The sequence below is a fragment of the Melanotaenia boesemani genome, chromosome 7 (assembly GCF_017639745.1).
Source record: "Melanotaenia boesemani isolate fMelBoe1 chromosome 7, fMelBoe1.pri, whole genome shotgun sequence".
NCBI lineage: Eukaryota > Metazoa > Chordata > Actinopteri > Atheriniformes > Melanotaeniidae > Melanotaenia > Melanotaenia boesemani.
Window position 1 is genome coordinate 26,857,901 of NC_055688.1, and position 18,379 is coordinate 26,876,279.

Below are 18,379 nucleotides of genomic sequence, written 5' to 3' on the forward strand. Positions count from 1 at the left end.
AAACATTTTCTAGAAATAAAATTTCTCAAGCCAACGACTTGTTTGCATTTTAGTGCATGTCAGTGTTCATAACATTTTAAGATTAGTGGTCAATAGGGGTAGATGATGTGCTAAATGAGGGGTTAGGGGTAGCAGGATTTTTTTTCCTGCCTGTAAATTGAACCCTTGGGTCCTGCAAAAATGAGTGCGTTTCCAGCAGTGAACCACATGAGGCGCCGTTGCTCACGCAAACCCAGGACGGTTGTCGGAATATTCAAAGTTTATGAAAGCCTTGCAGCATATCAGGGAGCGGTGGAGCGGAGAGTTGAACAGTAGTTATGATCCTAGAAAGCGCGGCCAAGTTGTAAAAAATGACTTTAGGGTGAGGCTCACACTGAAGGTGTGATGAAGCAGCTCGCCTGTCCGTGCGAGCTGTCAGCGGGCCTGTCTGTCAGCCGGCCAGGGCTCCCTGAAACATCCTTCCATCTCACACAGCGGAGCCGCGCGGGGAGTGGGTGGGAGCCCGGTACTCGGTGTGTGTGTGTGTTAGTGCGCATCTGTGTATATGTGGTGTCAGAGCACCCGGGGAAAAGAGTGGGGGAGCACGCCCAATGCGAGTGAGGAGTTGAGAGGAGAGAGACGCGTAGCGGAAAGAAAGGAAGAGTTGAGTGAGAGAGGAAGAGAGTGAGAGACCTCGACGTAGAGGAGGAGAGAGAGAGGGGAGGAGAGCTCCGTCTCTCCCGGTGCACTTGGCAGTCTAGTTGCGGGCTGCTGTGCTGTTGCTGTCGTGGCGTGGCTGGTCGCGCCAGGCGGGGAACTTCACCACACTGGAGCCCGGAGTCCCACTCTCTCACGTGCGCAGTTCGGAGCTGCCATGGGTCTCTCGCTGGGATTTACTGTCCTAATTGTTCTGCCGGCCTTTCTGCTGCACACCAGCGGCCTTTACATCACCAGTAGCGTTGGTGAGTACAGTACAGTTAAACGTGGTCAGTGTTTATACTCCGTATCTGATGATCTCTTATCAGCAAGACTGCACGGGGCTCCTCAAACACTCTCTGGAAGTCTGCATTTCATTTAGCAGCAGCCCACTGTCCGGTCACTTCTGAGCGTTTGATACCACGCTTTTTCAGTTTGTTTCGCAAATAACACAATTTGCAACTTCTGTGTGTCCTGCTGTTGTAGTGCGCTCTGAGGTCCCCCAGCAGTGCAAGCACAGGGTTGTGATGTTATTATCTGGGGCGTACAGGGGCATCAGATACACTGTCGGATTTTTTTCTTTGCAGGGAAGTAGCCTAACGTTATCTGATTCGGCCGCTGTCGCATCTATCGATCTGTCACAGGACGCTGGAGTCGGATGTCAGCTTATTGATCACAGCTATTATCAAATCGCTCCTCCGACACGGAGCTTCAAGACATATTAAGAGACTGAGCTTGATTTTATCAGTCAGCAAACTTTACAAATTAGACATGATAAGTGGACACTCGAGCGAAGAAGGTGCCAAGCGCACGCGGGGACTATGTACAGGTGACAGGATAATCTGACTATGACAGTGACACCAGAAAATGGCCTTGGCTCAGTGTATTAGGAGGTGTGTGGGCGGTGGAAGCGTCTGTCATACAGTCTCCAAAAGGCACCTGTATTGTCACTGTCACATGTGAACAACACATATTTTGATGAGAAAAAACGTCACAAGCTCTTGTTGTCTTTTTGTCTCAATCAGAAAGATGGTTTCAAAATGCAACCCAGTGTGAAAAATTAGTAGATATCTCAATTTCAGTTAAGGGATAAATTTTGTTTGAGTTTATTTATTTATTTATTTCATGGATCGTGCAGATTGACGGTAGAACAGCGTGAGAAAACTGCAATTAACACCTTGATGTTGTAACGACTTTCCCGTTGATGTTGGAAGGGCACAGAGGGTGTCTGTGCGCCGCGCGCTCTGCTGAGACTGCCGTTTCCAAACGCACACAGCAGTGCACCAGGGTCGCCTCCGGGTTCATGGGTGGGGCTATGTGCGCGCATGTTTGCGCTTGTGTGTGTAAAGGTTCCTGCTATTATTTTATTTTTAATTTTCTCTTTTGACACAACTTGGAATAAGAATAATTCCATGGCAGACTTGACATTTTTATTCCCTTGTTTTTCCTCCCTCTTTTATCCATTCCCCTCTTCATCCACATTATTCTCACATGATGTATCCTTTTATCCTATGTTTTTTTTTTTCATCTCCAACCTCTGCTCTTTTTCCTTCTCATCACTTTCCACATGTGTACATTTTCATACAATAACATTCTTTCCCCCTCTCATGTCCTTTTTGTCTCACTCCCCCACCAAACCCAACTGTTTCCTAGACTCCCTGCAGCATGTCCTGGGGGAGTATGGACTGGTTAGGCCAATCAGTGTGGATGCAGAGGGCCGCTTTCTGTCTCACGCCGTCTCAGCTGGCCGTGTGGCAGGAGGGCAGTCCCGTAGGCGCCGGAGGAGGGAGGTAGGAGAAGGCAACAATGAATGGGAAGGATCAAGAAGAGCTGAGGAGAACCAAGAGCCCATAGCTCATCAGGAGCGGCTTTACTACAATGTCACCGTCTTCGGCCGGGAGTTCCACCTGCGTCTGCGCCACAATGCCAGGCTGGTGGCACCCGGAGCCAAGATGGAATGGCATGACGACAGTGACAGCATCCGGTACTCTGAGCCACTTCACGATGAATGTCTGTATGTGGGGGACATCACAGACACTCCAGGAGCGACTGTGGCTATCAGCAACTGTGACGGCCTGGTGAGTGGACAACCTGTTTTACTTGTGTTTACTGTCTGTGGATAGAATGGCACGGGGGTGCACAAGGCAGCAGACAGCTCCAAGCAAAAAATGCTCTCTCTGGTTTGCCCCAGAGCTCACAGTTTGTCCTGGGGGTCAACCTTAGTCCCTGTTGTCCTCTACACTGGCTATAACACCAGGCCTGCCATGAGAAATACCTGAGTCATGTTTTCATTCCTCTGTTCTGTCCCTTATAGTTTATTCCTGTAAAGGGGGGAGGGGAATGATTATTAATGAAATCCTTTGAATTCTCCAAGATAACCTCTCAGCTTTAAGAATAGCATGTAGCAGTCTTGTTTTACATGCAGATACAGGATTAGCAGACAAATAGCTGTCACTACAACAGCATGTAAATTTAAACTGCCCCCATAAATTATTTTGGTTGCACAACAGTTGCTCAGAAAGGCTGAATTGTGAATGCTTTTATTAGAACTGATGATGGATGGAGGAAAAAAGGAAGGAGATGGCAAACAGTTGGTGAATGAGTGTCAGTAAGGGAGTGAAGTGAGATATAGACAGTGTGAAGACTGTGCACAGGAACTGAGATGAGAGGATGCAGAGAGATGGAGACCAGGGCGCGAAGACAAATGTGAGAGATAAGCCTCAGGGCAGAGGAAAAATAGGCAAGTAAATACAAGGAACCATACAGGAAAAGAGGAAGTACAGGGGATGAAGAGATTGGGTGGAGGAGTTCCCCTCATTAGGAAAAGTGTTCATTAGTCAGCCACATCAGCCCACACAACTGGAGCTCAGCAGCAGCAACTGGTTCCGTTTAGGATTGAGGACACTGGGGACTGAGCGAGCAGCTGAGAGAGCAGGCAAGGAGCCAGGACAGCACAGGCCTGGCATGCCCACTTAGCTTGATACCAGCCAGTGGCAACTCACTGCTGTTGCTTCTTGCTCTGGACTGTCATCTCAGGGCCGATTGACAATTTCTATGAGAGGTTACTGTCGAGGTATAGTTGTAACAGATCACAAGTCAGTCAGTATCAATCATTGGTTTGTTGATTCACTCCTGGTACCGATTTAGAAAGGACACATCCATTTGTGTTAAAATGAGTTTCAAACCTATGTAGATGCAGAAATGGGTTTGATCACTATTTCCTTTGTCCATATGGGTGGTGAATAAACTCCTAATTTAAGAAGATTTTAATGAAATGTGGAACAAAATCTACAATTTACACTGAAGTCCCAAACAGCTCCTCTGTGGGTTCTGACCACTTTCAAAACTGCAGAGCAGCATTTTATTGTGTTTGGTGGTTAAAAAAAGGAAAAAAAAGTTCCAATGAAGCAGCAGAGGCACTGCTGTGTCAAACGTGGCAACCCTGACCATGGGATTCCAGCAGTCTTGGCTCTAAATGTCTCATCAGTGATAAGATTCTGATCTGTCCTCCACAGGATGATGCTGAATCTGAGTTTTTTCAGAGGTTGAAAGCTTTGTTTGCATGAACATACAAGTTGCTTTCAGCCAGGGAAATATATATATGGATAAAGAAGGAAGATATCGATGTTAAGCTTTGACATATCTGCCACCTAAACATGTTATTGTATAGTGTTTCTTCAAACTTCCAAAATAACACGTGTAAAAAGACAGATTTCATGGACAGAAATGCCTAGAAATGTGTATTAGGTCCAAATAAGTCACGCAAAGAAAACTACAGAATATAGTACTACTACAATATAGTAACTTGTACAGAAGACTGCACAGGACACCTTTAAGTGCAGTCAAAGTGAAAAATGAGGCTTTATGAAAACTGTGAAAAAAAATCAAGTGATTATTTTCAAAATTACTGAATTTGTTGGTACAAAAACATTCTCACTGTGCTGCATCCCCTCCACACCATCTTAGCAAGAAGCTGCAATTTGTGTCAAATCACTGAAGGCACAAACAAGCAGTTTATAGCTTGTTACCTAATTTACTTCAGCTAACTTCTGTTGTTAAAGCCGCAGATTTGTTCCTGCTAAGAACATTTAAAGGGACACTTATTACATGATATCAAGGATTTATATTTCAATGGCATGCGGCTTGCGTGCATTTTGTGTGTCAAGTCTGCACTTTTTTCCCCTTGTTTGGTAGGGTTGTTGTTTTTCTAAAGTATTGACGCACAACATGACACACCAAATGACATAAAAATAGGGAGGTTTAGCATTTAAATTCAGGTCAGGTGTCATCCCTTGAGAGAAAAAAATGCATAAAATAACAACAACAAAAAAAGATAACATAATGATAGCATGATGACTTGCAGGGTTATATAGTATTCAGTAAGACCTGATTTGACATATTCTTCTTATTATTTCTCCCAGATAAGTATAAGTTGAGAATAGCAATTGTGTTAAAACAAATCTCTGAAAAAAATCACTGAAAATTGTCCAATAAAGAAAAGAAAAAATTCAATTTGATAACCAGATGAATGCTGTCTACTTAAACACAAGTACTGAACCCAGCAGAGTCATGCAGGACCACCCTGTCCCGCAATCCTATCTTCTTCAAAAGCAAATGGAGTTTCCCCTGTGTGGTCAGTCACTTATTATTATTATTATTATTATTATTATTATTGTAGAATTAATTGCAGTCAAGATAAGGGATAATGAGACAAAACACAGGGAAGCTGCTGTGGTTATCCAGATATTTTTCAGCATGGCTAAAAAGAGGCAGCACACTGCATAGTGATCAAACTGAATATTGTGTGTGTGTGTGTGTGTGTGTGTGTGTGTGTGTGTGTGTGTGTGTGTGTGTGTGTGTGTGTGTGTGTGTGTGTGTGTGTGTGTGTTTGATTTTAGTCCTCAGTGCGGGGCAAAATGAAATTAAGCTGCTGCTGAGACTGTGTTTCTGTGTTTTTGTGTGTAAATGAGGTGCAGCATAAATCAAACAAAACAGAAACTCGTAAGCTTTGCGGGCTTCCACTTTGTATATGAATGTCAGAGTGCTGCTTTGTTTTCTCTTTGTGAACATCTACGAGTGTATAGGAATTACTGTAGGGTTGTTTGGCCTTTTGGTTTTGAAATAGCATTTTTCTGACATTGTATTACTTCCTCCAAAGAAAACCACAACATTCACAGCAGAAGTGTAAATAATAAAATGATTGATGTCTGAACTCAGTTTAGTTGCTCTCATGCATTGGCTGCAAGAAAATGTCCCTTTTATTGATTTAGCTTAATATATAAAACATACCTGCAAATAATGAGTCGAAAATATATTGCGTTCAAATGTTTTGTTGTCATTTTTAAACCTTAGCTGTGTCAGAATTATGCAAGAATTTGAAATGGCCCAGTTTTAGGGTTGATTTGATCTAATTGCAGCTACATGAAGGAAAAAAATCTGTTGAATGCAGCAGTTGTCAGGAGAGCCTTTATTTAGTGGAGGAGTTTGAAGATGCAGAATATTTGCTTTTGTATGTTTTAGTTTAATATTAGCAGTCTGATGCAAATAAATGTTTGGAATAGATAATGCCACGAGGAAGATGCGTTTTATGTTGAAACGTTTGCTTCTGTTTTAGCAGTAAAGGTGATGGGAAGACACATCTGCAAGGTTTAATAGCTGAACAGCGTTTAATTTCTATAATATTTACAACTCGGAGGAATTTGTTCAGTGAAATTATAAAAGTTCACACGATAAACACAAAGCTGCAAATACACTGTCTAAAATGCAAACAAAAACTTGAAAATAATCGTGCAAATCTCATAAACCAATATTTTGTTCACAATGCAACACAACATAGAAAACTTAACTGCTGAAAGTGGGACAGTTTATCATTTCATAAAATAGTACACTGAATTTAATGGCAGCAACATACTTTTAAACAGTTGGGACTGGGCAGCAGAAACCTGAAAAAAAACAAGTGCTAGTAAAGAGAAATGACTGGAACAATATGTTATAATTAATTAAGTTAATTAGCAACAGGTCAGTCACATGATTGTGTTTGAAACAATCACCTTACGGAGGTAGAGTTCTTCAGAAGTAAAGATGAGCAGAGGTTCAATAGAAAAATTATGGAATGTTAAAATTAAAAGATTTTTAATATTCATCTACAATACATTATTTCCTTAGAATATTCTGAGAATCTTGGGACATCTATGTTTTAGGGACACTTCCCAAGATTACTGCTGGATACCTCTTATCTTTGGGGCCACCAGGCGGCACTGCATTAAAAAAGGCAGCAATCAGATATGTAAATCTTTGCATTGGCTTAACGGCAGGTTAATGTTCTACCATTCAAAGAGGAACACATATGATTCAGAAGGGTCATCATCTTCTTTGGTTAAAGCTCATTTAAATTGGACTTTTTTGGAATTCATGGACCCCACTTCCTCCCCAAAAAAAGGAGAGGGCGCAGCTAGCTTAGGGTCAGCACTCAATTCCAAACCCTGCTTTTCTGATAGTGTGGGAGTGTATTAGTGCTTATGGAACTGGTTTCTTGCCCATCTGCAAGGGCAGTATCAACCCTGAAAACTATATACAGCTGTGGTTCTCAAACTAGGGGTCACGAGACAATTTCAGGAGGTTGCCACATAATCTACATTTATCAAACAATTATGGGATTTTTACCAGGGCTGTCAAGATTAAACCAGTAATAAAGAGATAAATCTTTGAAAATAGCATCTTAATTTTTTAACACATTAACAACAAAGTTATTACACATGCCATTTTAAAACTCTAAATTTGACATTATCACTGTGAGAGAAGCTGATTTTGGACATATAGGTGCCTTGTCACAGGAGTGAACAACCAAAAACCACTTTTTCCTCCTTTACGAGGATTATGACCGTTTTCCAGCCTTACATTTACAGGATGGCTGCAAGATGACCCATTTCATATATCAAATAATTAACCACTCAGTTGTCACGTGGAGGTGGGGGTCGCAAACACCAACATATGTTATCTTGGGGGTTGTGGTTCAAAAAGTTTGAGAACCACTGATATACAGGCTTTAAAGCAAAATGCCCCTCATCCAGGTGATTTCTTTTCAGGTAAGGCTTTTTGTGTTTCAGTAAAAAATGCTAAACTGAATATTGCATCTATTGAAACAGTATGACTTCTTCTGGATGAACATTGCCTGCAGTCCAGATGTTTCACCATGAAACACAAAAAGTCCAAAACCTGCTCTTCTTAGTTCCCAAACGTTTAAAGACTGTTGTTAAAACAAGACTGTCCCAACTATTTCTGAGTTGTGTTGCTGCCACCAATTTCAAAATTAGCAAATATTTTAAATGGAATAAATTGTTTCACTTTAAACATTTGACGTTTTTTTATCTTCTGCTGTTAATAAAATAATTGTTTATGAGATTTACAAACCATTGCATTCTGTTTTTATTTACATTTTACAGTATCTTTACTTTTTGGGGGAATTAGGGTTTTAGATCTTTCTTTGCAAAAGGAAGTAAATGTGGGAGGAGCTTCACCCAAACTGTTTGTCTGCATGAATGAGAGAGAAATGAAGAGATAGAGCGGGAGAAAGCCTCTAACCATAGCAGACATTTCCTTTAGTATTTGTTCAGAGAGGGATGTGAAGACTGTTGACTGTGTTGACCTGATTTTTGTGCACATGTGGGTGTGAGGTCAAGTGCGTTCATGCATGTGTGTCTTTTTGCCGTCTCGTGGGAAATTTTAAGTTGTCAGAACACCCTCTTTTCAGAGGACACAAGGACACATAGTTATTGGGGGGTCAAGGGTTACAGCATTATTGTTATTTATCTTTTAACGATGCCTTTGTGAGATATTAAAGCGGAGACTGACACAATGTACCCGGTGCACTCACATCATCACCTTCATTTATGCTTTCATTTTCTTGAGAAAAATCAGCAGAACTTATCTGAAGTTTGTTTTGAATGGATGAAGGTCATTACTTTTACTTTTCACCAGTCTTGTTTATTACAGCGTATTTTCTCTGAGCTCACTGTTACAATTCTCCCTCATGCAGTCGTGATTTGACAAGGTGAAGCCGTCTTATTCTTGAAGTAGCCAAAAGAACAGAGAGTGATTAGCGTTATACTTCATATTGTGGCCGATTCTTAGACTAAATTCTAAGTATGTGACCCAAAGAAAGAGAAGAATACTGAACAACTAATCAGAAAAATACAGAAAGTGTGGATGGACCTAAGACGATCAAGTAAAATCACTAAGTATCCACAAAATCCACAAAATATCTTTGACTTTCAAGCAAAACAGTTAAATATATATAATGACAGAGCTGGAAGAAAAAAATATTACATAAGCAATAATGTTGAAATAATCCCTAAAATCAAATGACTAACCTTGTCTAATAGATATAATTAAAGTAATTGGTGCACTTGCTGCAGGTTGACACACATGTTGTGCAATTAGCTGACACTCATCCTCTCATTGTAGTGTCTCACTTCCAGATATATATCTCTAGTCTGAGGCATTGTCTTTCAGATGGGCTTTCAGCAAGTAATGAGCAGCCCCTGAATAATGGGGTGGCAGTTTGAGGTTACCGTGGGAACAGAGGGGGTCATCTCATCTTGCCAAAAATCCAGCAGGATGAGAGGTGATCTTCATGTCTTTAACAGGGGAAGCATGTTACCTGTCATCTTGGGTTTTACCCCTGCAATCCAGGTGGATGCACACCTGGATAACAACCCACATCTGTGATGTATGTTTCACTTAGGCATCATAAATACACTGCATCTGCACATCATATGCAGAGACAGCAAAAGCAAGGTTTCTCTAGACTGTCTTTACCTTGCTTGCATGACAAAAACCAGTGCACGCATTTCTCATGATATCCCCACCCCTCGCTTCTCTTGCTCTGTCTGTTTCTTGGCCAGCAGCGGTAGCAGTAAGCAGGAGGGCTCTCCTAATGATGGCATTAAAAGAGTCAGGGAAATGACAGAGAAGGAGAAAGACAAAGAATGTGGCAGACAGTTTCTTTTCTTCCCAACACCCACAGATTCATAGCTCCGGCAAAAAAAATAAGAAAAAAACTAAAAAGACAGCAAGAGACAGTGTTCCTTTTAGTGAGGAGTCTTTGTCTGTTTTTAGAAACAGCTCTACTCCTAAGCATCCGTCAGACAACTGGTGTTGAGGGTTAAGGGCATTGCCCGCTCTCTATGCAGAAAAAGTTCAACTCTAAAGAGTTTTGTGAATATTATTTTAATTGTGTGACTGTATGTAGATAACAATTTGCCCTGACTCGTTGCAGGTTTTGCTCTTTATACATTCTGCCATATATTTTAATGGCAGTGTGCTTCGTGTAGTTACTAACACCCAGCATGAACGCTGGCAGTTGGGCTGGAGCTTTCAATAAAAACACTTAGATATAAACAGCAAAGAGAAATGCCAAAGCTTTGACAGGTGTGTATTGATTCATTTCGTGGGGTGGACACATTGTTTTTATCCTATTCCACTGTGGAAGAATCATGTTTCAGAGGCTTTCAAGCTTGACCATTGGAAAGGCTACATGTTACCTCTATAACAAAAATGAATGGTGCAACATATCTGATAGACTTTTCTTTCTTTCTTTAGAAATAACATCTGTGTGACTGATGTTTTAAAGCTATTCATTATCAAATCACAGCTTTGATTGTGCAGAAGTTAAAAAAATGTCAAATGTCAGAAAGAATGTAAATTTTTCTCAGCCTGTTCCCTCATTTTAAAAAAGGTCCTAATGAGCCTTCACATGAGAATTTATAGTGTACTGACAGAGGCTGCTTTCTACATTTTTCTTCCGCCTGCATTTTGCTTTCCTCCTACAGGTATCAAATATCAAGGTAAAAAGTTGTCATCAAAGTAAAGAAGACCATGATCTGTAATACTCTTAAGTAGTAAATAAAACAACAGAATTTACGCAGCATACATTTTGAATCATGTCCTGTCTTCTGGGAACTTGTGTTCCATAAGCCACCTAGTTGGGGAACTATGTGGACAGTTCATTCTCCAGACATTAACCAGATTTCATGTGTGAAAATGGCTTTTTCTGTATTTCTGCTCTGCAAAGTCTCTCGTCCTTTACAACCCAAGGTTTTTCAGTTTGGTGCTTCAATTGTTACTTTGCAAAGCAGCTGGTTTCTCATTAGATTCTCAAGATAATGACCACCTGAGAGTCCATATTGTAAGCTCTGAACTATATGTTTATGGCACAAACATAAATGCAAGGGCCAATTAGTGTCCTGTTCCGGTAGCTTTGGAGGCTCCTATTCACTGATAGATTCCCTGTGGTTCCTATTCAATCATCTGATGCCTGATGTTGACTTGTGACTCTGATAAATAGATGCTTCTTCCGATCTTCTTAGTATTGTTGTTAAGTGCCTGCCCTTTTTCAAATGGTTTACTTTTTCCTGAAACAAAACATCTGGCATCAGGTAACTGCAACTGTAGAGCTTTGACTTACAGGAAATGCACATTAGGCTGTTTCCAGTAACAGGTTTGAAACAAAGTGGAAGGTGGCTTTATCATACACACCTCACACATCTGTTACAACTCAAAACTGGAGGAAGATGAAGACAAAATAATCATGTTATCACAATTATTTGATATAATTGCAATCATTATTGCCTTCTTTAACTATTTTTTTAAACAGCTGTGCCAAACTTAAAAAGAAATCATATTTCCACATTATGTCCTTTTTCATGATTTCATCTCATTGTGTGCATGTTATCTGCTGTGGTCTTGTCATATAGGTTTTGTTTTAAAACTCTGTAAGGGAAATAGAATTTTTTTAAATTTCTGTTTCTTTGTTTGTATCCAGTAAATTGTTAATATTCCTTATTGCAGCAGCTTATATTCTAGTAGCCATTAAAAAGCTAACAAATACAATAAATCATTAATCCCAATAAATTGTGTAACAAATAATCATTTTCTAAGATTTAATAATAGTGACAGCCATATATGTGAGTGCTATGGTTTGTTTGTGTTCCCATCTCAAAACATGAGATAGGAAAAGCCTAAATCACCTTGGGTAAGCGTGAAAAAGCCTTTTTTGTGTGTTTCAGCTCTTATAAGATTAAATACGACTAAAATCATTTTAATCAGTTTAATCGTCTTCTTAACTGATATTCACTGGTATGTCATGAGTGTCTTTTTACACATTAAAAATTGAAGTCTGTAAAATTACACAAAGTAAAAAAGGTAGTTTCACACACTGAAATCTACGCCAGCTGAGAGTTCAATCCTGTGAGAGTGCATCGAAAGAGGAGCAGGGCAATCACAGTCATACCCCCAGAACCACAATAAATGCCAGTGACATGGATACTTGCGCCAGCCATGCCCCTGGAATACACTCAGTCATTACCTCCACATTAGAAGTCAATAGAGAAGGCAGCCCAGGGCCGAGCCAACCCATTCATCCATCCAGCCAACCCAGCAGTTAAGCCTGGTCAGGCGTAGCAGCTCACAGGGCCCTACAGTGTGTTATTCCACCCTGGGTCACACGATAAGCAGCTCTCAACTGTAATCAGCTCAAATTGAAATGATGACATCAATTACAGCACAGCGGACAGCTGTTATTGACCCTAGCCCTCACTGGTCATGTAGAGTAGACTGAGTGAGAGTAGACAGGGGAAAAAAAAGAAAAAAGCAGAGGAGTGAGGCCTGCAGGAACCACAGGGCTGGAGGGAGAGCTTGGTGTAGAGGAGAGGCCAGACTGCTGGGGCATAGTATGAATGAGGAGACAAAACAGTACAAGAGAGAGAGAGAAACATGCTCTCAGTATCTGATTGCAGGTTCCACCCTGCAGTGTAGCTCCACTCAAACATATAATTACTCAATCTAGTGCTATTATCGGAATCAGAGGAGGAGAGGGAGGTTGAGAGTAAACCAGGAATGCTATACAGCGCAAACGAGTGCTTTTACCAGAGCTGTGATTACTGCCGCTCACTCACTGCACTTAACCAGCCCCCTTGCCACTCTTTCCTCCCGCTGGCTGTCATTCACAGAGTGCTGGCTCAGTTTATTTGAGTGGCTGAAATAACAGGATTCACCAAAGAAAATAGAGCCGTGGAACCCCGTCGGTGAGAGGGAAGCACCTCCGTAACGGCATGCAGGTTATTTTTATACACTGGAGCCTGCAGATGGCGGCTGTGAGGATAAATTCATGCAACTGCACCTGCAATGTCATGATGATTTGTAGGGTCTGTGGTGAAACAGTGATATGAGGATTTTAGAATTTGGGTTTTGTGCAAACACACTGTATCTAAAAAGCTTGACTCTGCAACAACACATGATCAAAATGATCATGGATGAGAGCTGATTCTGCAGGCAAGGGGAATTGCTCACAAATACCTCTTATCTTGGTTCTTGCTTTGTGTATATTTATATTTATTGTCTTGCTGTAATAATCCAAATTATATTGTATCACTTCTAATTCAAAGAACTAATATGACTAGATGATGAATTTAATGGTTATGTCTTGTACCATTTAAAAATCAGAAGTCACTATTAGGAGAGAATTACATAAAGCATTAAGAGACAAGATATGAGTTCAATTCAGTTCAATAATAATTAATACAATGATACTTATTAATCTCAAAGGGAAGTTATATTGATGCAGTGTTAATAATAAATAAGTAATAGGAGAACAATCATCATAAAGAGGCTATTGTAGGCATGAATCACTTCCTGTATTGGTCCTTATTGCACCTTAAGACGCTGGCTTTCTGAGGTCCCGATTTGGAAAGACAATTGTGACACACAAGTAAAGAAAAAAGCATTAATATAGAAATCAGACTTTTTTGTTTTATTGTCAGCTTGGCAGCCACCAGTCGACCTATCAGTCTGTCAGGCTGCAGGACCGTGCAGGAAACTGATCGATGCTCGCCACATCAGCAGTTCTGTGGGTCGCAGCAGCCTCTGTGGAGCTTCTTGGAAACCAAACAAGACACCCTCCCCTGGTTTCACCATCTTAACAAGCCCTCTGCATGTTCACCCCTGACTGACCAGGCCCATGTCTCAAGTGGTTGTGCTTTTTTAACTCTCCCTTCCACTCATCTGGAAGCTTCCCCCACATAATTCTTAAAAGCAATCTGAGAGAGAGGGGAAAAGACAGGCAGGGGTGGGGTGATGGTGCATCATAATCAGTGTGTAGATTTTAGCTCCACATCGTCTCTTCACACAGTCTAAGGTCACTTGGTTTCTTTAAGAAGCTAGAATTCTCTTACTGATCATGGATATTTAATGTGTACCAGCTGCTCTCATTTCATGTTCTTTTAGTCTTATCCTCATCTTCTTTGTTGTTTATTTTGTGTTTACATGCTCCTTGATGGAGCAGAGCTTATTTGTTTGTCTGAATCTCTAAATGCTGTTTGCATCTATGGATAAAAATCTTTTTGCTTGTTGCAGCTAAGAATTGCACCTTATAACAGAAACTCACACCCTCCTCATCGTACCGAGCCTCCTGTTTTTGTTTTCTGCAATAGAACAAAAAACACTCTTTCTTTCCTAGTGTATTATGTTTGGTGCTTTTGTTGGTGCATAAGGACCACGAGAATTGTTACAGTAGCAGCATATGTAATATATTATATAATAATATATTGTATTCTAATAACTGACTCTGTGGGGGCTGGAGTGAAGCAGCAGAAACAAAGAAACACATCTAGTGCTTTGATCAGTGTGACTGATTGTCTGCCAACGTGTACATGGAAAGCTTTGGATACTGCCTTACAATTATATAATCTGTTTGCCAAGATGTAATGGAGACTTTGAGAAGACCTTATCCATGTAAAGCACAATGTGAGCCTCAGCTACTTTGTAGTTGGACCCTCAAGGTGTGTTAGATTTGTCCACTGAATCAGCGACAAGGCTAGGCAGTGGAGAAAAAAATTGTTATATTTTCTAAATCAGTCAATATCAATATTAATTTTAATATGGAAGAAAAAAAGACCTCTGTGGAATCTTAGATTTTGTGTAAAAGATTCCAAACTGAAAACTGACAAAGAATTGTGTCAGCTGCAAACAGAAAATCAATTTAATAAGTAAATCCTAAGAAATATGAAAACACTTGAATCCTGTCAGAGTAAATGTTTTTTTAGTCCTACTGCATATGATGTTTACAGCTGGGAACTCCAACAGCTATACTCACCTTATCCCATTAGAGTATTACAGAGGGGCTGGAGAAAGCCCATTTCACATTGGGGGAGAGATGGCGCACATCCTGGACCGGTCTCCAGTCCATCATAGGTTCATAGACCAGTTTAACATCAGTAACTATTAGTTTGAACAGTAGGAGGAAACCTGCAGCCTTTTCCCATCCATCCCTATGGAATCTTTACTTCATCATTACAGAAGATTTTAGCTACTCAGAGCACCACTTACTGGCTTCAAAAGGTGAGTTCATACAGCTCATATGTTCCACGTTAGACATTGCACGAACCAATCCTGACTACTTGCTGGGTGGAGCTTTACAGCTAATTTGCATGTAAATAGAAGAATGTATGAAATGAGAGGCTATTGCAAGCTTGACGCTAAGGGGCTTGAAAAAAATGCTAAATGTGTTTTGCTGTTCTCAAGATGGCACAAATTCAGATTCATATCACACCCAAAGGAAACAGATTTAGTTATTTTTGGGGATGCCATAGTCCCAATAAAAATACATTTGAGGGCAGAGTTTTTAAGGGGTACATCATTTGATGAGCTCATTAATAAAACTGTCGAGTTTTCAGTTTGATCAGCTCCAACCGGTGACAGGTCAAACATACATTGTTTTGTCCTTTTTCCGTCAGGAAATGCTGCATTCCTACAGTGACAGCTACAGACACTACAGGCACATGGGTCTGCCTGTTTTGACAATACCCTAAATAAGGGATCTCAAATTTGAGGACCACTGTCCTGCAGATTTTAGATGTTTTCCCACTTCAAGACACCACAGACAGCAAGAAATATTTGACCCAATTATGGCCCATGTGTGCAGGGAAGCACCCAAAACCTGCAGGACAGTGGCTCTCAAAGACCAGAGTTTGCACTGTGCTCATTAGTCCAGACAGTCCTCCACTTCCTACTGTGTTAACTGTGTGCGTGTGTGTGTTTATGTATTTAGGTGTTATAAATTTCTTGACTGAACACACAAGGGACCATATAATAATGGTCCACCTAATATTGTTGAGATTCCACTTTTCCCACCAAGCCAGCTGTGACCAGTTTGGATGCAGACAAGGGACATCTGCAGGTGTCCTTTGAGTGTCTGGTCCTGAGATGTTATTAGTTGTTCCTTTAGGGGATGGGTGGAGTCCTTGTGGATTTGGCTTGCTTCCCATAGATCCCATCAGATTGGTATCCGGGGATTGCAGAAACTAAGTGAATGTTTCAGATTATTTTTTGTGTTCTTAAAGCTACTCCTGGTGGTGGTGAGGGCAAGGGAAGTGGTTCATTGGTCTATTTAAATAGCTGTCATGTATCAAAATAACATCTATGTGAATGTCCAAATGCAGATTTTAGAGGGGCATTGTTAGGACACCTCCTACCTGTGTGTTTCTTAGTTTGAAGTTCCAATGTATGAGATGTGGGAATCATTTCTGATATTTACAACTATGTTTTTATTAGGGAAAAATAGCAAAAAGGATACAATTATTTTAGATAAGATGCAGACATCAGTAATCTTGCTGCTCAACTGTGGTATTACAGGAGCCCAGAATGTGTACAAGATGCCATCTATCAGGGCTTTTCACATTTATTTTGGCCATGGTTGTTTTGTTTGTATTAGTTGAAGACAAGTTAGGCAGTGCTCATTTGGTTGCAACTTGTACCTTACACCACTAGATGTCAGTACATCCTACATACGTGGACTGTAAATAAAGTGAAGGATGTATTATTATCTCTTGCACTGCCAGGTTTGTGATCTCTGGACAATCAGTGTCACGCTTGCTCACATTGCATCATGCGAGTATTCATCACTTGACATGAGTGTATATGAGCTTAAATCTGTAATAGTATCTTGATTGACACGGTAAATTATCTAATAGATTTAATACAGTGATCTATATTTATATGGTTTATATCACCAGCATTGTAACCTACATATTTGCAACTTCAGGATAATCCTTCAAGCCTGCCCTGACCTCTGACCTTTTAGAAAGTGGGAAAAAGCCTTGCAGGGATCAATACAGAATCAGGTTAATACCGCAGTAAGCTGTTTCCTAGTGTGCCATGTATGTATGCATTTGTTTAAGTGCTGCTCTCTAGGTTGATGCCAGAAGAATATGGCAGCATTTGTGTTTGACTCAAAGCAGAGAATTATGACAACAATTAGGAGAGCAAAAGAAACATGGATAACATATAGCCATTAGTTTATTGTTGGTTATGACTACGGTCATAACCATATGGATTCTATGGTGCTGTACACACTTGCAAGAAGCTGTGTGTGCGATGATTGACGACATGAAAAGGGTAAAGATTTTTTTTCTCACAAGGTAATCTAGGGCTGTGCGATATGAACCAAATCTTATATCTTGATATTTTTTACCCGAATCATGATATACGATATATATCTCTATCTATTTTTTCGGGTCAAGCAACCAAAGAGACAGTTCTAATTTACAGCCCTCAGTGCTTAATACACTTTTTATTAAGGATCAGCAGCACATGTGCATTAAAACAGTTGACTGAAATTAAAGTAGCTTTACATTAAATTAAATGCTCCTAAAACAAATTGAATGAAAAATACTTTTCAATGACCATTAAAAAAATACAGCTGTGTAAGAATACAAAACAAAAGATGCTTTTAACTCAAAATAAGCTATCTCGATATAAACGATAGTCCCTCCTTCTATATTGTGTCTGACAAAGTTTCGATTTGAAAATCTCGATATGTTGCCCACCCCAAGCGTAATCCTCTACCTTTCTCCTTCACACAAGCTGACACTCAGACAGACACACTGGGGAGAAGGGACTTATTGTCAGGTTGTGCTCCATCGCCACAGTTCATTTTTAATCCACTCTCTCCCTTTGCTTTCCATCCACTTCCACACACACAATCACCTTCTTTCAGACTGTGGTCGAGTAGCTCTGGTCCAACAGAAGGATCCAGATCACAAGGTCCTATAATGGCTAAATCTGGGGACAAGACGTGGTGACAGAGGAAAGAGATGGCTGATGAGGGGCAGGTTAGATAGGTAATTAAGTATATTTGAAATAAGACGGGAGGAGAGAATGATGGAGGTGAAAAAGAGGGAATCTTTTTTCCATGTTTTATACTCCCCTCTCCGAGCAGCAGGGTTTTTGCTTTCAGGGCGGGTGTGGCTGCAGCTGACTCTGATGTGATGTGATGGGAACCTTCTCTCTGTCCTTTTTGCCGGTGTGTGACAGCATGAAGCCTTCATTCACCTCTTTCTTGTTTTCAAACTCATTGCTTCCTCTCTCTCACAAGCTATAGAAGAAGAAAATTCAGAAGCTGGCTTTGCTGTCCTTTTCTTTGTATTTGCACTGTGTACGCATTTGGGAATAAAGAGGTTTTGCAAGTGTTTTCTGTAATCCTAGCTGAGCGTGAAGTAGCAGTATTTATAACTGAAGCACAATAAATAAGGAGTAGCATCTATTCAATTACACATCCCCTGAATAAGATTTGATCAATAAACAACCCAACAGATGACTACACACTCTCTTTACTGTTCAAGAAATGCAAGGATTTGAGATAACATTTCCT

General features: G+C 40.5%; 1 protein-coding gene across 2 annotated transcripts in view; it reads left to right on the plus strand.

Annotated features, from left to right (window-relative positions):
- The first annotated feature begins 509 nt into the window (after window positions 1–509).
- LOC121643190 (A disintegrin and metalloproteinase with thrombospondin motifs 2-like) overlaps window positions 510–18,379 on the plus strand; it is a 151,894-nt gene continuing 134,024 nt past the window's right edge. Inside the window, exons 1-2 of one of the 2 annotated variants that reach the window (XM_041990465.1) lie at window positions 510–941; window positions 2,329–2,753. In XM_041990465.1, coding sequence (XP_041846399.1) covers window positions 854–941; window positions 2,329–2,753 — 513 coding nt within the window. In that variant the 5' untranslated portion in view covers window positions 510–853. The remainder of the gene's footprint in view (window positions 942–2,328; window positions 2,754–18,379) is intronic. The other variant, XM_041990466.1, reaches the window with a different exon arrangement.